Source organism: Anomalospiza imberbis, chromosome 3 (genome assembly GCF_031753505.1).
Source record: "Anomalospiza imberbis isolate Cuckoo-Finch-1a 21T00152 chromosome 3, ASM3175350v1, whole genome shotgun sequence".
Classification (NCBI taxonomy): Eukaryota; Metazoa; Chordata; class Aves; order Passeriformes; family Viduidae; genus Anomalospiza; species Anomalospiza imberbis.
Window position 1 is genome coordinate 42282176 of NC_089683.1, and position 16610 is coordinate 42298785.

The 16610-nt window shown below is 32.3% G+C and overlaps 1 protein-coding gene across 5 annotated transcripts in view; it reads left to right on the plus strand.

Annotated features, from left to right (window-relative positions):
• GRIK2 (glutamate ionotropic receptor kainate type subunit 2) overlaps positions 1-16610 on the plus strand; it is a 354225-nt gene that overhangs the window by 138221 nt on the left and 199394 nt on the right. For all 5 annotated transcript variants that reach the window (XM_068184153.1, XM_068184149.1, XM_068184151.1 and 2 more), the window contains 3 exons: positions 2231-2412; positions 5854-5907; positions 8359-8532. In XM_068184153.1, coding sequence (XP_068040254.1) covers positions 2231-2412; positions 5854-5907; positions 8359-8532 — 410 coding nt within the window. The remainder of the gene's footprint in view (positions 1-2230; positions 2413-5853; positions 5908-8358; positions 8533-16610) is intronic.

A 16610-nucleotide genomic window follows, 5' to 3' on the forward strand; every position in this document is an offset into this window, starting at 1 on the left:
CCTCAACTGTTTAATGTTCTGATTGCCTGGACCTTTTTTGGCCATTGCTACTGCAGAAACTACTCCTGCAGAAGCCAGGATGTTAGGGTGATCAGGGGAAGAGAAGATCAGTGGCATCCAGGAGCTGGGAAGCAGTTACTGTCCGTAGACGAACACAAGGGCTGCAGTTTACATGCAGGACCTTGTTCTTTTGGTTCATATCTTTCCAATGCTTAATTTTTAATTTGATTCCGAATAATGACCCACTGTTCAATATTTAATCTAGAAAAGGTTTTGATTGTGTATGGTGGTGGTTTTGTTTGTTTGTTTGTTTTTAAATAAATTATTCTCTTCTTCTTCAGGAAATTGTTTTGGTGGGTTTTACCTTTCAGTAAAATTAATTTATTCTTTGCACACTTTTAAAAATACAAATGCTACCTCCCAAATGGTACATACAGAAGGAAACCTCTAGCCTTTAATTAGTATTTAACAAAGCCAGCTTTTGAAGTGTGATCCAGAACTGGAATCCGTTCCCACTGATCTCAGTTCCCACTAATGCCTGAATGGGGAAATCAGGTATTTTCAACAGTTTACCAGAGAAATAAAAAGTACCAGAGTAAGATATGCTCAGCACTGTGTGATATTTTTTTTTGTTCTGTGAGGTGTTTCACTGCAGCAAGGAGCTGTAGGGTAACTGTGGCAGTGGTACTTGCTACCTGTGACACACCTTCACAGTAGCACCCCACACCGTGCACTCTCTGCAGAGTCGCATGTTGTCACTCCCTTGCAAGTGAGGGGGTTTTGTTTTCCAAAATCACCCTGCTGAGAGCCCAGCAAGCTGGAAGCTGGTGAACATATGCCAGTAAAGAATTTATTCCTTATAGTGGGTGGCCAAGTGGACCACTGAAGTGAGTCATTTAGTAGAGTGGAACATGTTTTGTTCCCTGCCATAATCCATCTCAACTTTACAACTTTACTGGTGGCTGGAAACATGGTGAAATATATATGTTAAGATCTTAAAAATGGAAGTATGTACTCACCGTAACTATTACTAAAATTAAATATTCTGCTACGTGTAGAAACTATGAAAAATATTACACATGAAAAGTTTAAGGTTGCTTTTTATTTTGCATTGATGAGGACAGGAGAAAAAACATAGCTTTGAAAACCTTGGAATTTGCTTGTGTCTCAGATTTAATTTATCTTAAAATATATTTTGAGAAATCTCACTGGTTACTATTTGTAATTGACAGTTATTGAAGGCATAAATACTTCCTGTGCTTGCCTGCACATCTGTACTGCCCCAGCACTGAGGTCCAGTCAGTACATTGAAGAAATGTGCATTTGCAGGTTTTCTTCCCCACATTCTCACGCTCAGGTTTCTTTGGTAACTTTCTACCTTTTGTATTTTTGTTCAAAGTTTCTTGACAGCTTAATTGTCCATCCTACCTCCAAAGGTGTAACAAAGGTGATTGGTGTAACACCTGAAAATATGCTTAAAACATGCATATTAGGGACTCTGCCCTTTTGAGTAAAGAATGCTTTGAAAGAACAGTTTGCAGTCAAGAAAGACCAGTCAGTCTTCCCTCTAAGATTTGATATATTAAAAAAACTCAGTACTTGTACAGAAAACTTGAACATCATGAATCACTGTAATGTTTCATACAATCAAATTAATTTCAAAGTCACTTCCAAAAACATAGTAAGCTTTGTTCTGGAGTGGTTTTAATTCCAAAACTGGCAGAGTAGTGTAAAGCTACTTCTGTTTCTTGCTGTTCTTGAGAAGTGATTCAGTATAGAAATATGAGAACAGATTCATGTGAGAGTGTTCTACAGTGCTGAAATGATTCACAACTTTGTATGTAAACTTGATTTATTATTTGGGAGACTGTCTAGTCTGATTAAAAACTATTAGTCTGGGATATGGCTTTAAATAAATTAGAGTAAAATGTTCATCGAAGATGAATGTCACAGTTGCATGATAACGCTAGAGGAAGATTTGTCTGTCTTAAGGTAATCCTAAATGAGGCTCCTTACTCTCCATTAATATTAAGGAAAAAGAGACTTGTACTGAAGTGTTGGGAGTACAGATACTTCTTATTTTTTCTTTTTAATAACATTTTTGTGTATCAGTTCCAACCAAATGAGAAAGGAAAAAAATCTGGAATTTTTGAATGCTTATAGTATGTTCTCCTGCCAGCAGTTCAAGTTCTTGTTTTGATAATTTTTCCCAACTCCTGTTTTCTTTAAGGTCTCATTCGATTACAAGAGCTCATCAAGGCTCCATCACGATACAACCTAAGACTAAAAATCCGTCAGTTACCGGCTGACACAAAAGATGCAAAGCCATTGCTAAAGGAGATGAAAAGAGGCAAAGAATTCCATGTAATCTTTGACTGCAGCCATGAAATGGCAGCAGGCATCTTGAAACAGGTAATCCTCATTCTGCTTTGGATGTCTTAATCTTCTTCATCCCTAATAAATAAAAGTATTATCCAGACTTAATGGTATTTAACAAGCAGGGAAATTGTATGTCAGTTTTACTGAGGCCTTTCTGAAAATCAGCCAAGGATTTCAGAGGCAATTTAATTGGTGGCACAAAAGGTAGGTGCTTTAATTGTGCTTTTATAATGAAAGAGTTTAAATAATTTAGGTTCAGGAAGGACATGAAGGCATATTAGTCTTTCAGCTATGAAGAACCAGTACTTTGGAGAATTGATGCTTAAAGCATGGTTTTAAATGCTTGCTTAATGTTATTTTATACATAAAATCTTTATGTGTGTATGTATTTATTTATTTCTATATTTGTATTTTTGAGGCCTCTAGGACGTGTATTCCTAATCAGATAGTGATATCTGAACAGTATGTTACCAACAGATCACATTGATGTCTTCCATTGAGAGGACAGAATTCATATCTTAGAGTCATATTCTCTTTGCATTAATAATGGAACTGCAAAACACCCAAGTACATTTGGGTTAATGCTTTGAAAATATTGTGTGCAGGTGAGATGAGTGGGTGAGATACAGCAGAATTCCAGATATTTAACTGATATTTAAATTCCAGGTATTTAAACTGAAGATTGTCAGAGACAATCTTCCCCATAATTTTTTAATTAGGCTACGACTTCCAATAAAGAGGATAGGAGGAATAACTAAACCGAAGCAGTATTCTACACTTCTAATGCACAGCTTTTAGTGACTTTAATTCGAATTTGTATTATGTTTGTTAGAAAACTCTAAGGTCGAAATTGAGAACAAAATGTATTTGAGAGTTGGAAATATGCGTCTCATTACAGGTACTTACAGGTTTTATTGTAGGTATAATTAAAATTGCTAGTAAGCCTACATGTATAAATGTAATTTCTTTTCTTTATTGTTCATTGTTTGAAAAAGTTTTATTAGCTCCTATTAATTTTAAACATCTTCTGGTGGTTTTTTCTAAACATAAGCCAGCCTAGTTATTCTAGTTGTTTTGCTCATGTAATTGAATGTACATTTAATTATTTTAAATATTTAAAATCTAAACAATGCAAATGGGAAATGCAGGCAATATTATCTGCAATACTCACAATAACTCCATTGAGATACATGACTTATACAGGACGTAGAAGTTTTTAGGTAAAAAACCTTTTATTTCACACTATACTACATTGTGAGAAATGTACGACTAGAGGGAAATGGGAACAAAATTAAAACCATTGTATCTTTAATTATTTCCCAGGATTCAAGAGTGAGCATTAAGCCTCTTTAAATCAAATAGTGAACTGTTTCATCAAAGCACACTGCTCATCCTAAAGATTACAGAGAGAAGATACAGAAAAAAATATTTAATGAGTGTTTAGCTCTTTATTCAGATTCTGCAGATTTTTACTTTTCCATTCAGGTTCTATACTGCAATGCTTTAAATACGCCCAAAATTTGTAGTTTTTAAGCTCAATGTGAGCACTTGCTGTTGAAATTGACACAAGGCGTGTTGAGAATATATTAATTATTTAATGTTAATATTCCAAATATAGTGTTTATAAGTGATTATTGAAAAAAATCTTTATGTATCCATTTCTGAATTATTGACTGATCAGTTTTTTTTTTTCCTGGTAATGGAGAGATGAATCTTGGAAGACATGACAAGGAGTTTCAATTTGAGAGCATGACTGGAAAGATTAACAGTGAAGCTGGTAGAACACAACACAAGTTGAAAATAAAGAAAACAAAGTACCTTGGAAACCTAGTGAAACAGCAACTACATTTTGCTGGCCAAAAAACACATAATGAAAAGTAAAAAAAAAAAAAAAATCCCATCAAACAGACAAACATACTTAAATTAAGGTGAATCTCATTGTTATCTACATCACCAGGCAACCAGGGAAACCATACATAATTTAAAAGGTTAGGGAAGCACTGTAATAATGAGAACAGAGAAATTACAATGTTTGAAGAGGAAAAAGAAATGAGATCTTTAGAGAAGTGAGAACGTGAAAGCAGGAATACCTGGAAAAGAGACATCATCATCACACAGGAGAATAAAGAACATGCGTTGGATGTTGTGTAGGGATCTTTTGGAGTATGAAAGACTTGATTAGAAGCAGTTATGATATAGGTGACTGCAAATGTGTTACACATATAGAGGAAGATACTTTGGTTTTATTAAAAAAAAAAAATTCTTATAAAAGCTAAGAATGTTTGTAGCTGCAGAGTTCTTAACAAAGTTGCAATATTTCTTACGGGAATGTGGTTTTCCTGTGTTTGAGAATTTAATTGCTACTGGAACACTATACTCTAGTTATAAATACTGTTGTGGAATTTTAAGTACAGAAGTATAGGCATTCTTTGGAAAAATAGTGGTTCTTTTTTTTCAAAATCTTGTTTAAAGTATTATAAAGTGTGATATTTGGATTAGTTTTTCAAAAAGATCATATAAACTATTAATTTCATCATTTTTCAGACAATGTCACAAGTAAAAAGGCTCCCACAGCCTTCAGAGTGCTGACAATTCTTTCTAATACGAATTCTGATATTTTCACAGTAGTATAATTGTGGCCTTCGGTGTCTTTAAGGAGTCCATCTGGTAGCAACTTGGCAAAGGATTCTTTTGATAGTTCCTGGAAAGGAAGAAAATACTAAGAGAAATTTTGTGCAGAGCATGAAGATAAATGCTTTTCCGGAGAAAATGGGCTTAATGAATAAAGGAAATGTAGTTTTTTTATCTACAAATATTTTTATGCAGTTGAGAGGAAAGCACAAACTCTTAAAATGCAGAGTTTATCAAAAACTACTACTTTGTATTACACAGATAGCAAGAGTAATGAAGGTACTTGAGAGATACCTGAATTTATAAAGTGATTCTATTAATATTTGTTCACTTTTTTAAAGTATTATCTCTCTTGCTGTTCAAAATTTGACTCGAGAGAATGTTTTTCCATGGTTGGAAAAATGTGCACATATATAATGTAAGCTTGGGTCCTTCTTTTAAATGCATGGTATTGTTCATCAAAATAGAAAAAAAAATCCTATTAGGTAATTCATTTTAAAGGAAGGGTTCAATAATGAATGAAAATATTGTCGAATCAAATTATGTGTTGTAACTTAATGTATCCATTATTATGTAAAAATACAAGCCTCTTTCACATTTACTGCACTAAACAGTCTAATAATATTCTTTCTATCGGAAGATCTGGTTCATAAATTCCTTTAATAGTCAGTAATCTTCTCTAACTGCTAAGAAATTACTTCCTTGACCTAATTTTAGCATAATTCCAACCCTATAGTCTTATCTTAGTAGTGTTCATTTGCAGAGTTTCATTTGCCATGTGAGTGTGATAAAACTGTATGATGTGGCCTCAGAAACATTAATCTTTTGTTTATTTTTTTCAAGGCTTTAGCTATGGGGATGATGACAGAATACTATCACTATATCTTTACCACACTGGTAAGTGGCTTGTGAAAACATAGTGATGACATCCAACAAAGGCGTTACTTTCCTAATTACATTACTTAACAAAGTGGAAAAGGTCTCTCTGGAATGGGGTGTGAGTGCAAGATGTTTTCTTTGCTGAGTTTTCTTACTTTCAGTGAAAACTCATCAGGATGGTTTAATTATTGTTCAACAGTGTTCAGCCCTGAAAACTGATAGACCTGAAAAAAGCATCTGACTGTAGCACTGCAGCTTTTAACTACCAAGAAAGCTTAAATGTATAATTCATAATTCATTGTTTATTTTATGCATTTTGTCCTTTTTGTCTTTTAGCTGTTTGTGTGTGAAGATTAAGACATTTTAAAATTTACTCATATATTCCATATTTTTAATCCAACATTTTACAAGGTAGTTCTTCTCTGTCATATGATTCATGAATAATTTGGTGTGAATCTGAGCTGTATTTTATTTAACAATTCATATGAGCTTTTTAGGCACATGAATTATGCAATATTCTTTGGTGTCCACTGTAAATGTAACTTAGAATGAATTTGATCATTCTTGGATATATCATTTGAAATAAATGAACATTTAAAATGTCAATGCTCTTACAAAACAAACATGTATGTCAAGACCTTTTATTGTGCTCACCAGAGCCTAACTAAGAAACAGTTTAAAAATTGATGAAAATTGTTTCTTTGTTACTATGCTGTCCTTTGGCATTGAATTTTCACTCTTAAAGCCCTGTTTAAAAATTAGAATTTTCTGTCATTCTTATTTACTCATTAAAACATTATATTTTCTGTGGAGACAGGAGTATTATATTGACTTGGAATTATCAAGAAATAATTTACTGTGCACAACCATATCAGAGATTTTGATTTTGCAATATAGTTCTGGAACCAGCATCAGCATTTAGTTGGTTTTATATATTAATTACTTCTTGACATGGTGAAAGTCCTGTCAAATAAATTTTCCAGTCACAGTGTTTACAGCAGTCTTCTGTGTAATCTCCTTTTGATTGATTCAGGATGTAATACACTGGCTCATTAATACACTGACCTGTAATAAATGCATAATAATATAGTGTATATTTATTACATTCCAGTGTAAACATTATTGTGTTTGAATAAAAATATTGCATTCAAGGTTCTGATTTTTGCACAGTAAAAACTGAGAGAATTTTTAAAAGAGAAAGATGTAACATAGTTCTAGTTATGTCCAACATTTCCTTTGCAATAAAATGTTTTATTTCTGTGCAAAGAGGATGTGAGGTTATTTTAAATGAATTTTGAAACCTGCATATTTTAGATATTGTGTATGGGAAAGTAAATCATATTACCAGCTACAGAATTAAAAATGGGTAGTGATTGATAACTGGTTGATATTTTTATGGGCTTTGTGATGTTAACAATGGGTGTTATATTTGGGTTTTCTATAGTACAATATTTAATCTTCAGCTCTAGCCAGTAAACAAAAAGGATTCAGGCAAATGTTACACCTAAAGCTACCTGGCAACAAAAATTAAATTAAAAATTAGATTAATAAAGACCTATGAATTATGGGGAAAATTTCTATATTCAATATATTAAAATTATGTTATAGGGAAATAATAAATTATGTATAACCTTGATTACATCTTCTTTTTCCCCTGGTCAAAACTTGATCTTAGACCTGAGTTTTCTGAAGTCTAGTACTGTTTCTACATTGCTTCTTAGGATTTGATCAAAGGACTAGGATAACCTTGAATTTGCTTTCTTAAGCTAAAATTTGAACTTTTTTACTTTTTATTAATTATATTTCCCCCTGTGTATATTTGAGGGCTAACTGTACACACACACATACAGATATACAGAAAACATATAAATTGGCAAAAGTTATTCTTGCAAAGACGAATTCCTAATCAAAGATCTGTCCATATTTGGAAGCATGTTGACAGTGAAAAAATGCTTTTGATTAAATTTAAAGCCATGTACATTTCTCCTTGTCCCTGCTCACCACCACCCCCACTCCCTGCCTACTCCTCTCCACCAATTTATCCTGCTAAGATTAACATTTTTAAGTTTCACTGAGAGTGAAAGCTCAAGGAAACTCTTGTCCAGTTTATTATGTGATGTTTGTTTGGTTTCTGGCATTTTCAAGAACTAGCAATTAAGATTTTTATCTAGAAAATGAAAATAATATTTAAGCTTTCTGTAGTATTTTAGCCTATCTAGTAGTAGATGCCTTTCTGTTATTGGACTAAAATTTCCTGAAAGTCTGCTCATCCTCTGAGAATCAGATTACTCCCACCATAAAGGCAGCCAAGCTGCTTGCTCACAGACACAGGCCCCTAGACAAGCAGAACTCGTTTCCTGGCATAAATAGCCCAGAAAAGTTACCATGCTCTCATCTGGGGAGATGGTCCAACAATTGAAATAGCAATTGCAGTGTATTACAGAATTTATACAATGGTGATTTTTTCAGGATCTGTTTGCCTTGGATGTGGAACCCTATCGGTACAGTGGTGTTAATATGACTGGATTCAGAATTCTAAACACAGAAAATACCCAGGTGTCATCTATCATTGAGAAGTGGTCTATGGAGCGCTTGCAAGCACCACCGAAGCCTGATTCAGGTTTGCTGGATGGATTTATGACGGTACGAATGCCAGTATTTGATTCCTTTTTTAATATGTTTGTGAAGCTGAAAAAAAAAATTAACTTTTTGTTATTAAAAGTGTTTAGATATATGTAGCCAAATATTATTTTAAACATGAGTCAGAGAGTAACTGTGATGTTTCTGTTAATGTTTTGCAAGTTGAATACATCATCAAATTTTTTAAAAATTACATGGGTTTTTTTTCAAATTATAATCCCATATTCTAAGTGTCAAATTCACCTAATTTTCCTAATTTGCTGGTGAAAAATTTTCCATGGGACAAAAATTAAGCTAATGAAAATTGTATCTTTCTATACATTTTGTGTCTTATTAAATTAAAATTCATTCATTAATAATGTGCATTTCTAATATTTGCATAAATCTTGTTTTAAATATTTTATTAAGATTATGAACAGGACCTCATAACTATATTTTTGGCTTTCTCTGCTTTCAGATTCATCTGAAGTTAATTAATCTGGTTGTTTCTTTTCATTTTTTTCCTTCCATTGCCACTAGTCTTTGACCTTACTTCATTTGGTAAAAGTCACAACAATATTCCTGCAAACAAACTTTCATTGCTAGGTTTTGGTGAGTGTCAGCTTATTAGATGGAATTCAGTCTGGAATTAAAATGTCAGGAAGGGATCTATTTTAAAAGACCGCCAACATTATTAGGTCTACTTTGGTCTTCAAATTTGTTGAAAGATTTTCCACTTTGACCCCTTAACAATTTAGGTAGTTGGGTTTTGTTTTGCTTTGTTCTTTTTCTTGTTTATTTGTGTTGAGTTTTTTTGGGGGGATTTTTATTTGTTGTTGTTGTTAGGTGGTTTTTTTGTTTAATTTCTTTTTAGGCTTTTCTTCTTCCATTTGAAAAATAGAAAATTCTATTTATTTAAGACAGGTATTAGTAATATATCAGGTGCCTTGATTGTTTTAATTACTCCATATAACACAAGCAATCAAGAATTTTTTTTCTACTGATAAGATTTAATGATCTTATGGATATTAGGTACTAAATTACAATCAATATTTTAACAAGTTAGTTTATTTTTTTTCTAGAAAATTACCCTTTTTAGGTAAAAATACTTTTTTTAATGTACTTACTGTGTATAATGTCTTGAACATGATAATTTGAAACATTTTAAATTTAATTTTTTTACTAATTTCCTTGCACTGTACTTTACAGATTGCATTACATGGTAGTTAAAAAGTTTTATTGTTCATTTCTTGGAATAATTTCAAACAAGCAAATGAACGCCCCAAAATGAAAATTGTTTGAAGCCTGTATCTGGTTTATATATAGCTGCTACTTATTACTGTAAGTCATTGTTTCATGCTTCCTTATTTGCATTAATACTTTCAATTTTTTTTTTTTTTTTTTTTTTTTTTTTTTTTTTTACCTTTTGGAATTCAAAATTTGCATCACTTCTTCTCGTTCATTGTAGTTGTATATTTTATGTACGGATCAAAGATGTAACTCATCACAGACCTTTGGATTTTTACCAAGGTCAGTAGTGATAGAATGGAATAATAAATATTTGAATAGAGTTCTGTGGGCCAGTTGTGTGTTTTTCATCTCCTGTGGTGCTGTAAAGAAAGTGTTTTTCTCAGAAAACTTTCTGATGTAAGGCAGAACTCTGTAATTTCTATTATATGACTCTGTAAGAATAATACTTTACATCATTACTTTGCCTCAGGATAGAAAAGTATAAAAAAAAGTGCATGAAAAGCATAGTGGCTTCTCTTCTGGACCCTTAAGAGCCCTCTATGCTGCAAGTATTCATACAGACTGTGATGAATATTTTATGGTCATTATTTCTGTTGATTAAGCATTTAAATGTGCTTTGATTACCTGGGTTTTAAATACCTGAGAGATGCAGATAGTATTTAAATTATATTTATGGGGCTAATAATCTTGGCAAGCATTATGAGATTACATAGTTTTTTTCATCTGGCCCATAGATACAGAAAAACCATCCACAGCCTGTCCATTTGGACGGTGTGAAGGAAAGACAAATCATGATGTCATTGCACAATGTTCTTTCTCTTCTCAGAATAAAATAAGCCACATTATTGACTTATTATCAGGGAAGTTGTAAAATCAGTTAAGTGTGTAAAATTTTACTTTTATGTCACTGTTGTTCATGTATATTTGAAGTCAAAAATGGGCTTGGAAATCAAAGACTCTTCACACATATTGATGCTATGGAGTACTCTAATGGATCTGGGCTGGGCTGGACTGGAAATATGTTTTATTTTCACTGGTTGATAATGGCTGCAGCTTAATCAGAAAAAAATAGCAAGAAGACTGCTTAATAGGAATGCATTCAGCTTGAGCCACACAGATAAATGCCATTTAATCAGGTTTAAAACACCTAAAACTTGTTCCAAATAAAAATCTGAAGTTTGTATAAAGCATTTAGAGACCTCAGTGAAGACTAACTCTTTTCTGGTGATGTAAAAGCAGGCAGGTATGAATGGCAAAGTTTTTAAGCTCCGGTGGTGTTTGTGTAAGGTACTTCTACCCCAGATTTTTTCACCATCTTGACTTTGCCCTTATGACAGTTAGAACTATCAGTGTAATTCTGACATTGCTTTTCCTTATTTTTGATTCATAGAGTTGCTGGTATTAATTGTTTCAAGGTCTTTTCTGTAGGCTTGTATATCTCTCTAACTAGTATATAATTTTCCTCATAATTATTTTACCTTTTAGTATCCTAATGGAATAAAAAGTTGGTATAAAATTTCCTGAATCCTGTCAAATTCAATTATAATAGTTTTTCCTTTGTTTCTAAGCTGTTCCTCAGCACAGCTCTGAAAAAGGTGATGGTTTAGCACACTTGAGGATTTCTCAGGATTTCTTAAGTATTTCTTTGTCTGGACTTTGGAAAAAAAAATTTAATCAGTGCTACCATATTGAACAATTCTAGTAATAAATGTTTATTAATTGGTACAGCAAAGAAAATAAATGCATTCTATGATTTAAGAGAGCAACTACAGTACAATTGGCCTTGCTTTTTCCATGGCTCCAGAAAAATTTGTAGAAATTTTGAAAATTGCCTGCTGTATTGTGTCAGACTATTCACACTTTCTTTGCACAGTCTTCTTGAGATAAAAGCTGTGCTTGTGTAAATGTTTATAGAAGGTGATTTCTTTTAAAGCCTAAACTAAGTTCTAGTAATGAAAAATGTGAATATACTTTTAATATGACACCTAGAAGTCCTGTAGAAGTCTCACTGGTTTACTCTGATTAAAGACATTTTTCTGTCATCGTTCACATACTCATAGACCTAATTTGTACATTTGATGGTTCTTTCATATTTCTTAATGTCTGAGGACACTCAAAATTATACTTATCCTCATAATGTAGAAATAATAATCAAAATGTGTTGCTATTCAAGTATATTTAATCTTTTTATCTGTCACACACTTGTGCAGATGTGCATGTGCACACGTGGTATAGATTATTAGGCTAATTATATAGCTATATTTATTTCTTAAATTTGTAATCTCATTTTTAAGTATTCTCAGCAGTCTTGTATTTACTTTGACCATTGTTTTTGTATCATCATACTCTTATTAACCAGGCATAAAGAAAATATAGTGCCTATAGAAATAAACCTCACATAAAACTTGGACATGCCATGGCTGTTATTTCTTATAATAAAATTACAGGAATTTATACAGTAACAATTTTTTCAGACCTTTAGAAAACCATACCTTTAGAAAATAGCAGAAGAAAAGAGGAGTCAAAGATCAAACTGTTGCAATACCTTATCTTTCTTGCTAGTGGAATTAACTGTATCTAACATTTCAGTATCTATATATCGTCTTCTTGTTTCTTCTGGTTACTTGGGTGGAAAAAGCCAAAGGAAACAAAAAAATGCATTTGTGTCCATTTTAAATCCAAATCTAGGGTTTTTTAAGACTTGGAAAACTTTTAAATTAATTCTCACTCAATCCTGCACTTTCTGACTTAATACAGCAATACATGTAAGTGAGGTTTTTTTTTACATTTGTCTTCATACGTATTTCCAAGTAAAATCCAGAATGGCAACTCCACCAAAATGAAATGGGCAAACATTAATTCATTCGCTCATTTCCCTGTTTCTCACCACATATTCTTACTTGTCAGCAATTCAAAATGAACTTTTAGAAAGTTAGATTCTGGACAGGGTGGGTTGTTAGCATTTGAACCTTGTGTTACCCTGGTTTTAAACAACTTCTAACTAGATTGAAGCTCTTTAAACAATTCTCTGATATATGATATACTCATTACTGTTATTTTCCACCAACTTTATACTGAATTCTGAAATTTGAAACTGATGAGTACTTAGCAACCACTTTAACAGAATGACTTGGCATTAATAAAACCACACTATTTTTCAACCGGATTATGATTTCTTCAGGAAAAATGAATTTATAAGTCAATAAACCCGCAAAACATACCATAATGAAATAGAAATTATTAATTAGTGTAACTTCAGCTGATTTTTTTTCTTAAAAGTTTAGATTTGCAGGGGTTCATCCTTATTTTAACCTGGAGTAAAAAATGAATTTTGAACTTTCCTGCAAAATGGAAAAATGATACTTAATTATTATGACAATATTTTTATTAAATATTAGGAATACTGGCATCTGTACTGCATAAGGAGAAAAATATTCTGGAAAACAGAGGGGCAACATACTATTTTAAAGAAACTTCACTTTGATATAGACTGTACAAATATTACATATAAAGGAGAAAAAACCCACAATACCCTGAGCATAATTTCCAAATTTATATATGATAGCCATGATTCACACCAAGTAAAACAGAGCATAAATAAAGTGTTATGAGTTCAGAATTCTTTTACTCTTCAACTATTAATCTACACAGTTTTCTTTGCCTCGAGTCAGAATTTAGCATGCATAATTAAGATGACCTAACAAGCCCTGCTGCTTAATTAACATAAAGTTTTCCTTACTAATTGCTTTTGCCTATCATCCAATTCAGCTCTCTGCTTTCTTCTTATATAGAAAAGAGTGTTCTTATTTTTTTATATTCTGACTATTAATTCTATTCTTTAATGCCCACTTTAGTAGCTATATATGGGAGGTGCGGAGAAGCACTGTGGTACTTCTTAAATGTGAGAGCTAAGGTCAATGTTTAGGTGTTTACCCCAGAAAAATCACAGTTTGCAGCTGATACATTTTGCATACTGTCTGGCAGAATGGATTATTATTTAGTTGAGCATTTTCTCTTTTCACTCCTAATTATTTTTGCCTTTTTCTTTGTTAGTTTCTCAGTAAATGAAAATGATAGTTGATAAAACCCCTGAAATTTAGAATGATATTAAACACTGTTGGCAAAATCCTAGAGATTTTTTGCATATTCAGAACAAATTTATGGTTCATTTCTGTGTATGTGATTTTCATTTGCTTCAAAAAAAAGGAGATGAAATTTTATTCATAGAGATTTGAAATTTTTAAAGCTGGTGTATAGATTTCCTCTGATAAGGAAAGTAGATTTACTTTTCTTTAAGTATGTAGCTGCAAAGAAGATGCAAAGATCATGAGGCGAGGTGCTGCTACCTCCATAAATTCTCCTTATTTGAAGGAATGTAAAAATGCATTTTCTCAAAGAGCTGCCTAGGAAATTAATTTTGAAACTAGCCATTTTAAGGGATACAGTAAAAATACAGAAGTTATAATTCCTTTGGTATTTGAGAATGGAAATGAAAGAGTGAATAATGTTGGATTTGTAAATGTGTAGATATTTCCATAATTAGCTGTCTATATTTGCACACCTAAAGACTAGGGGCATGCATTTATATAATATATTCTTTGTTTGTTCTCTTTTTCCCATGATTGCAAGAAAGCTTCCAGTATGCAACCTGTCTATGTCTAAACCTTATGACTGTTTTGTAAAATCTAATTTATCTGAATGTTCTCTTTCTTAGCTTTGTGGGTATGTTAGTTTAATATTCTCAGAAGTTTTGTTGAATCAAGGTCAAGCCAAATAATTGCTAAAAAAAAGGTCAAACAGTGAGTATAGATGGACAATAATGATGTATTTTCAGTTGCAATTAATCAATGTGTTTAAAAACCCTAAAACCTTGTGAGGAATTGGACCAATGCATGAAGACCATGTTAAATGGCCACCTGTAATCAGGTGAAAGAGCTCATTAATCAACAGGTTTCTCTGCCTTATTTTTGGTTAAACTAGCTTGGTTAAGCTACTAATGTTGGAAAGGGTACCTTTTTTTAACATTATAACATTTGGAGAGATTAAAGGAGTAATGGCACTAAAACCAGGACAACTGAAGTTGAAAGAATTGTCTGAAACATAAAAATCCAAAATTTACAAGAAGGGATTCAGTTCTTCTAACATGATATAACCAAGGTTTAATGATGTTTTTCATGAAAGAAATAAATAACTCTCATGTCATATAATTGGACATAAATAATATTGAGGGCACTGTTATACTGCTCTGAAAGCTAAGTGTAAATTTCCCAGATTCTTTGCTCTACTTAAAAACAAGCAAACAACAAAACCAAACAAAAACCAAAAAACCCTAAACAAAAACCCAACACAACCATCCAAAACAAAATGAACCCCACCCCCTCACATCCCAGTAATTTTAATCTAGCTGTCACTAATCCATTTTAATCAAGGTTTAGGTAAACATCACAAGCCAAGGAAAAGCATGGCTTTAAAACAAGGTGAAGTTGTTTTAAAACTACTTTAATACTTTAAAACAAGGTGAAGTGGAGGTATTAGAATTTAACCAAATAGAGTTAAAATGATGCTTTTAATTACTGACTCAAGAAATCAGGGAAACTGATTTCCAAAACTGGAAATACACTCTAATAGCATTATTATTTTTTTTCTATTTAGTTCAATATATTTTAACCTAATTTTTCTTTACATTAATTTCATAGTTTCTGATCTGTGGTCTCCAAATTTTTTTTTTTTTTGCATACTTCATAAAGGAAGAAAAAGAATTGTGCTGTAATTCTGTTTTTTTTTTTTTTTGGAGCTTGTCTGACTTTATTTATCCTAGATATCAGTATTTTCAGTGACAATACAAACTGTTGAATAGCTTGATACAAATTAGTAATTTAGTTTTTCTGACTGTAAAAAAATATTTGTGGAACTTCAATCTCTTATATGCACATGGCAATATGGAAAAAACAGCTATATTTGGAATAGCTACTTAAATAATCATTTAGTAACTGCTATCAGGCACTGCGACTGGACAGGAGAAGATGAGAAGAAGGTGCTGTTAAGGTTCCTGAGGGTAAAAAGTTCAATAAAAAGAAAAATAAATACTTGTTACACAAATACAGTCTTGGATTCTGATTTAGCGCTTCAAAGAGAATATCTTCTTATGTAGACAGCTTTATAATTATCCCTTTAGCTAAAAGAATTTTCTGGATTTGCTGATGAGATGTGTTTAGTAACAGTGTAGCAGCAAATGTGTACTTCAAAGGAAATACCAAACAATTACTCATTACTGCTTTACAAGCTAAAAATCTCCCCTAGGCACAGTTAATTTTCTGAGTTTAGGGACTATACAGGATTTCATACTGTAAGATGTTTTAGAAATGATTTGTCAGCTATTTTTGGAATTAATTGCATTATTAAATACGTGAGCACTCTATACAGTAACTTTTAGAATATTAAGAGGCAGGATAAATCAGAACCATATGATCCTATCCCAAAGGAAAGCCATGCCCGCGTGCTGTATAGCATTTAGCAGAAATTGCAGTTTCTCTTCAATGGAAGATTTCATTGAATTCTTCCAGATGTGGTTTGAGGATGTATGTATACATTTATAAATATACTAAGATTACTGTTGATTTATATCAGTCTTTCACGTTAGCAATCTGCATGCTGCTACGTCTTTATGAAGCAATAGAGGGAACTCAGTGTAACAGCAAGTAGGGAAATGGCAGAGTTTTGCAACCTGCAGGATCTCCTACACAGTGTAGAAGAGTAGCTGAAGCATAGGTTATTTTTTGAGATAGGAATTTGAGTGCCATTTCTCAGGAAATATGCACGTGTCTGCACTGCATGAAATTTAGTCTGACTGC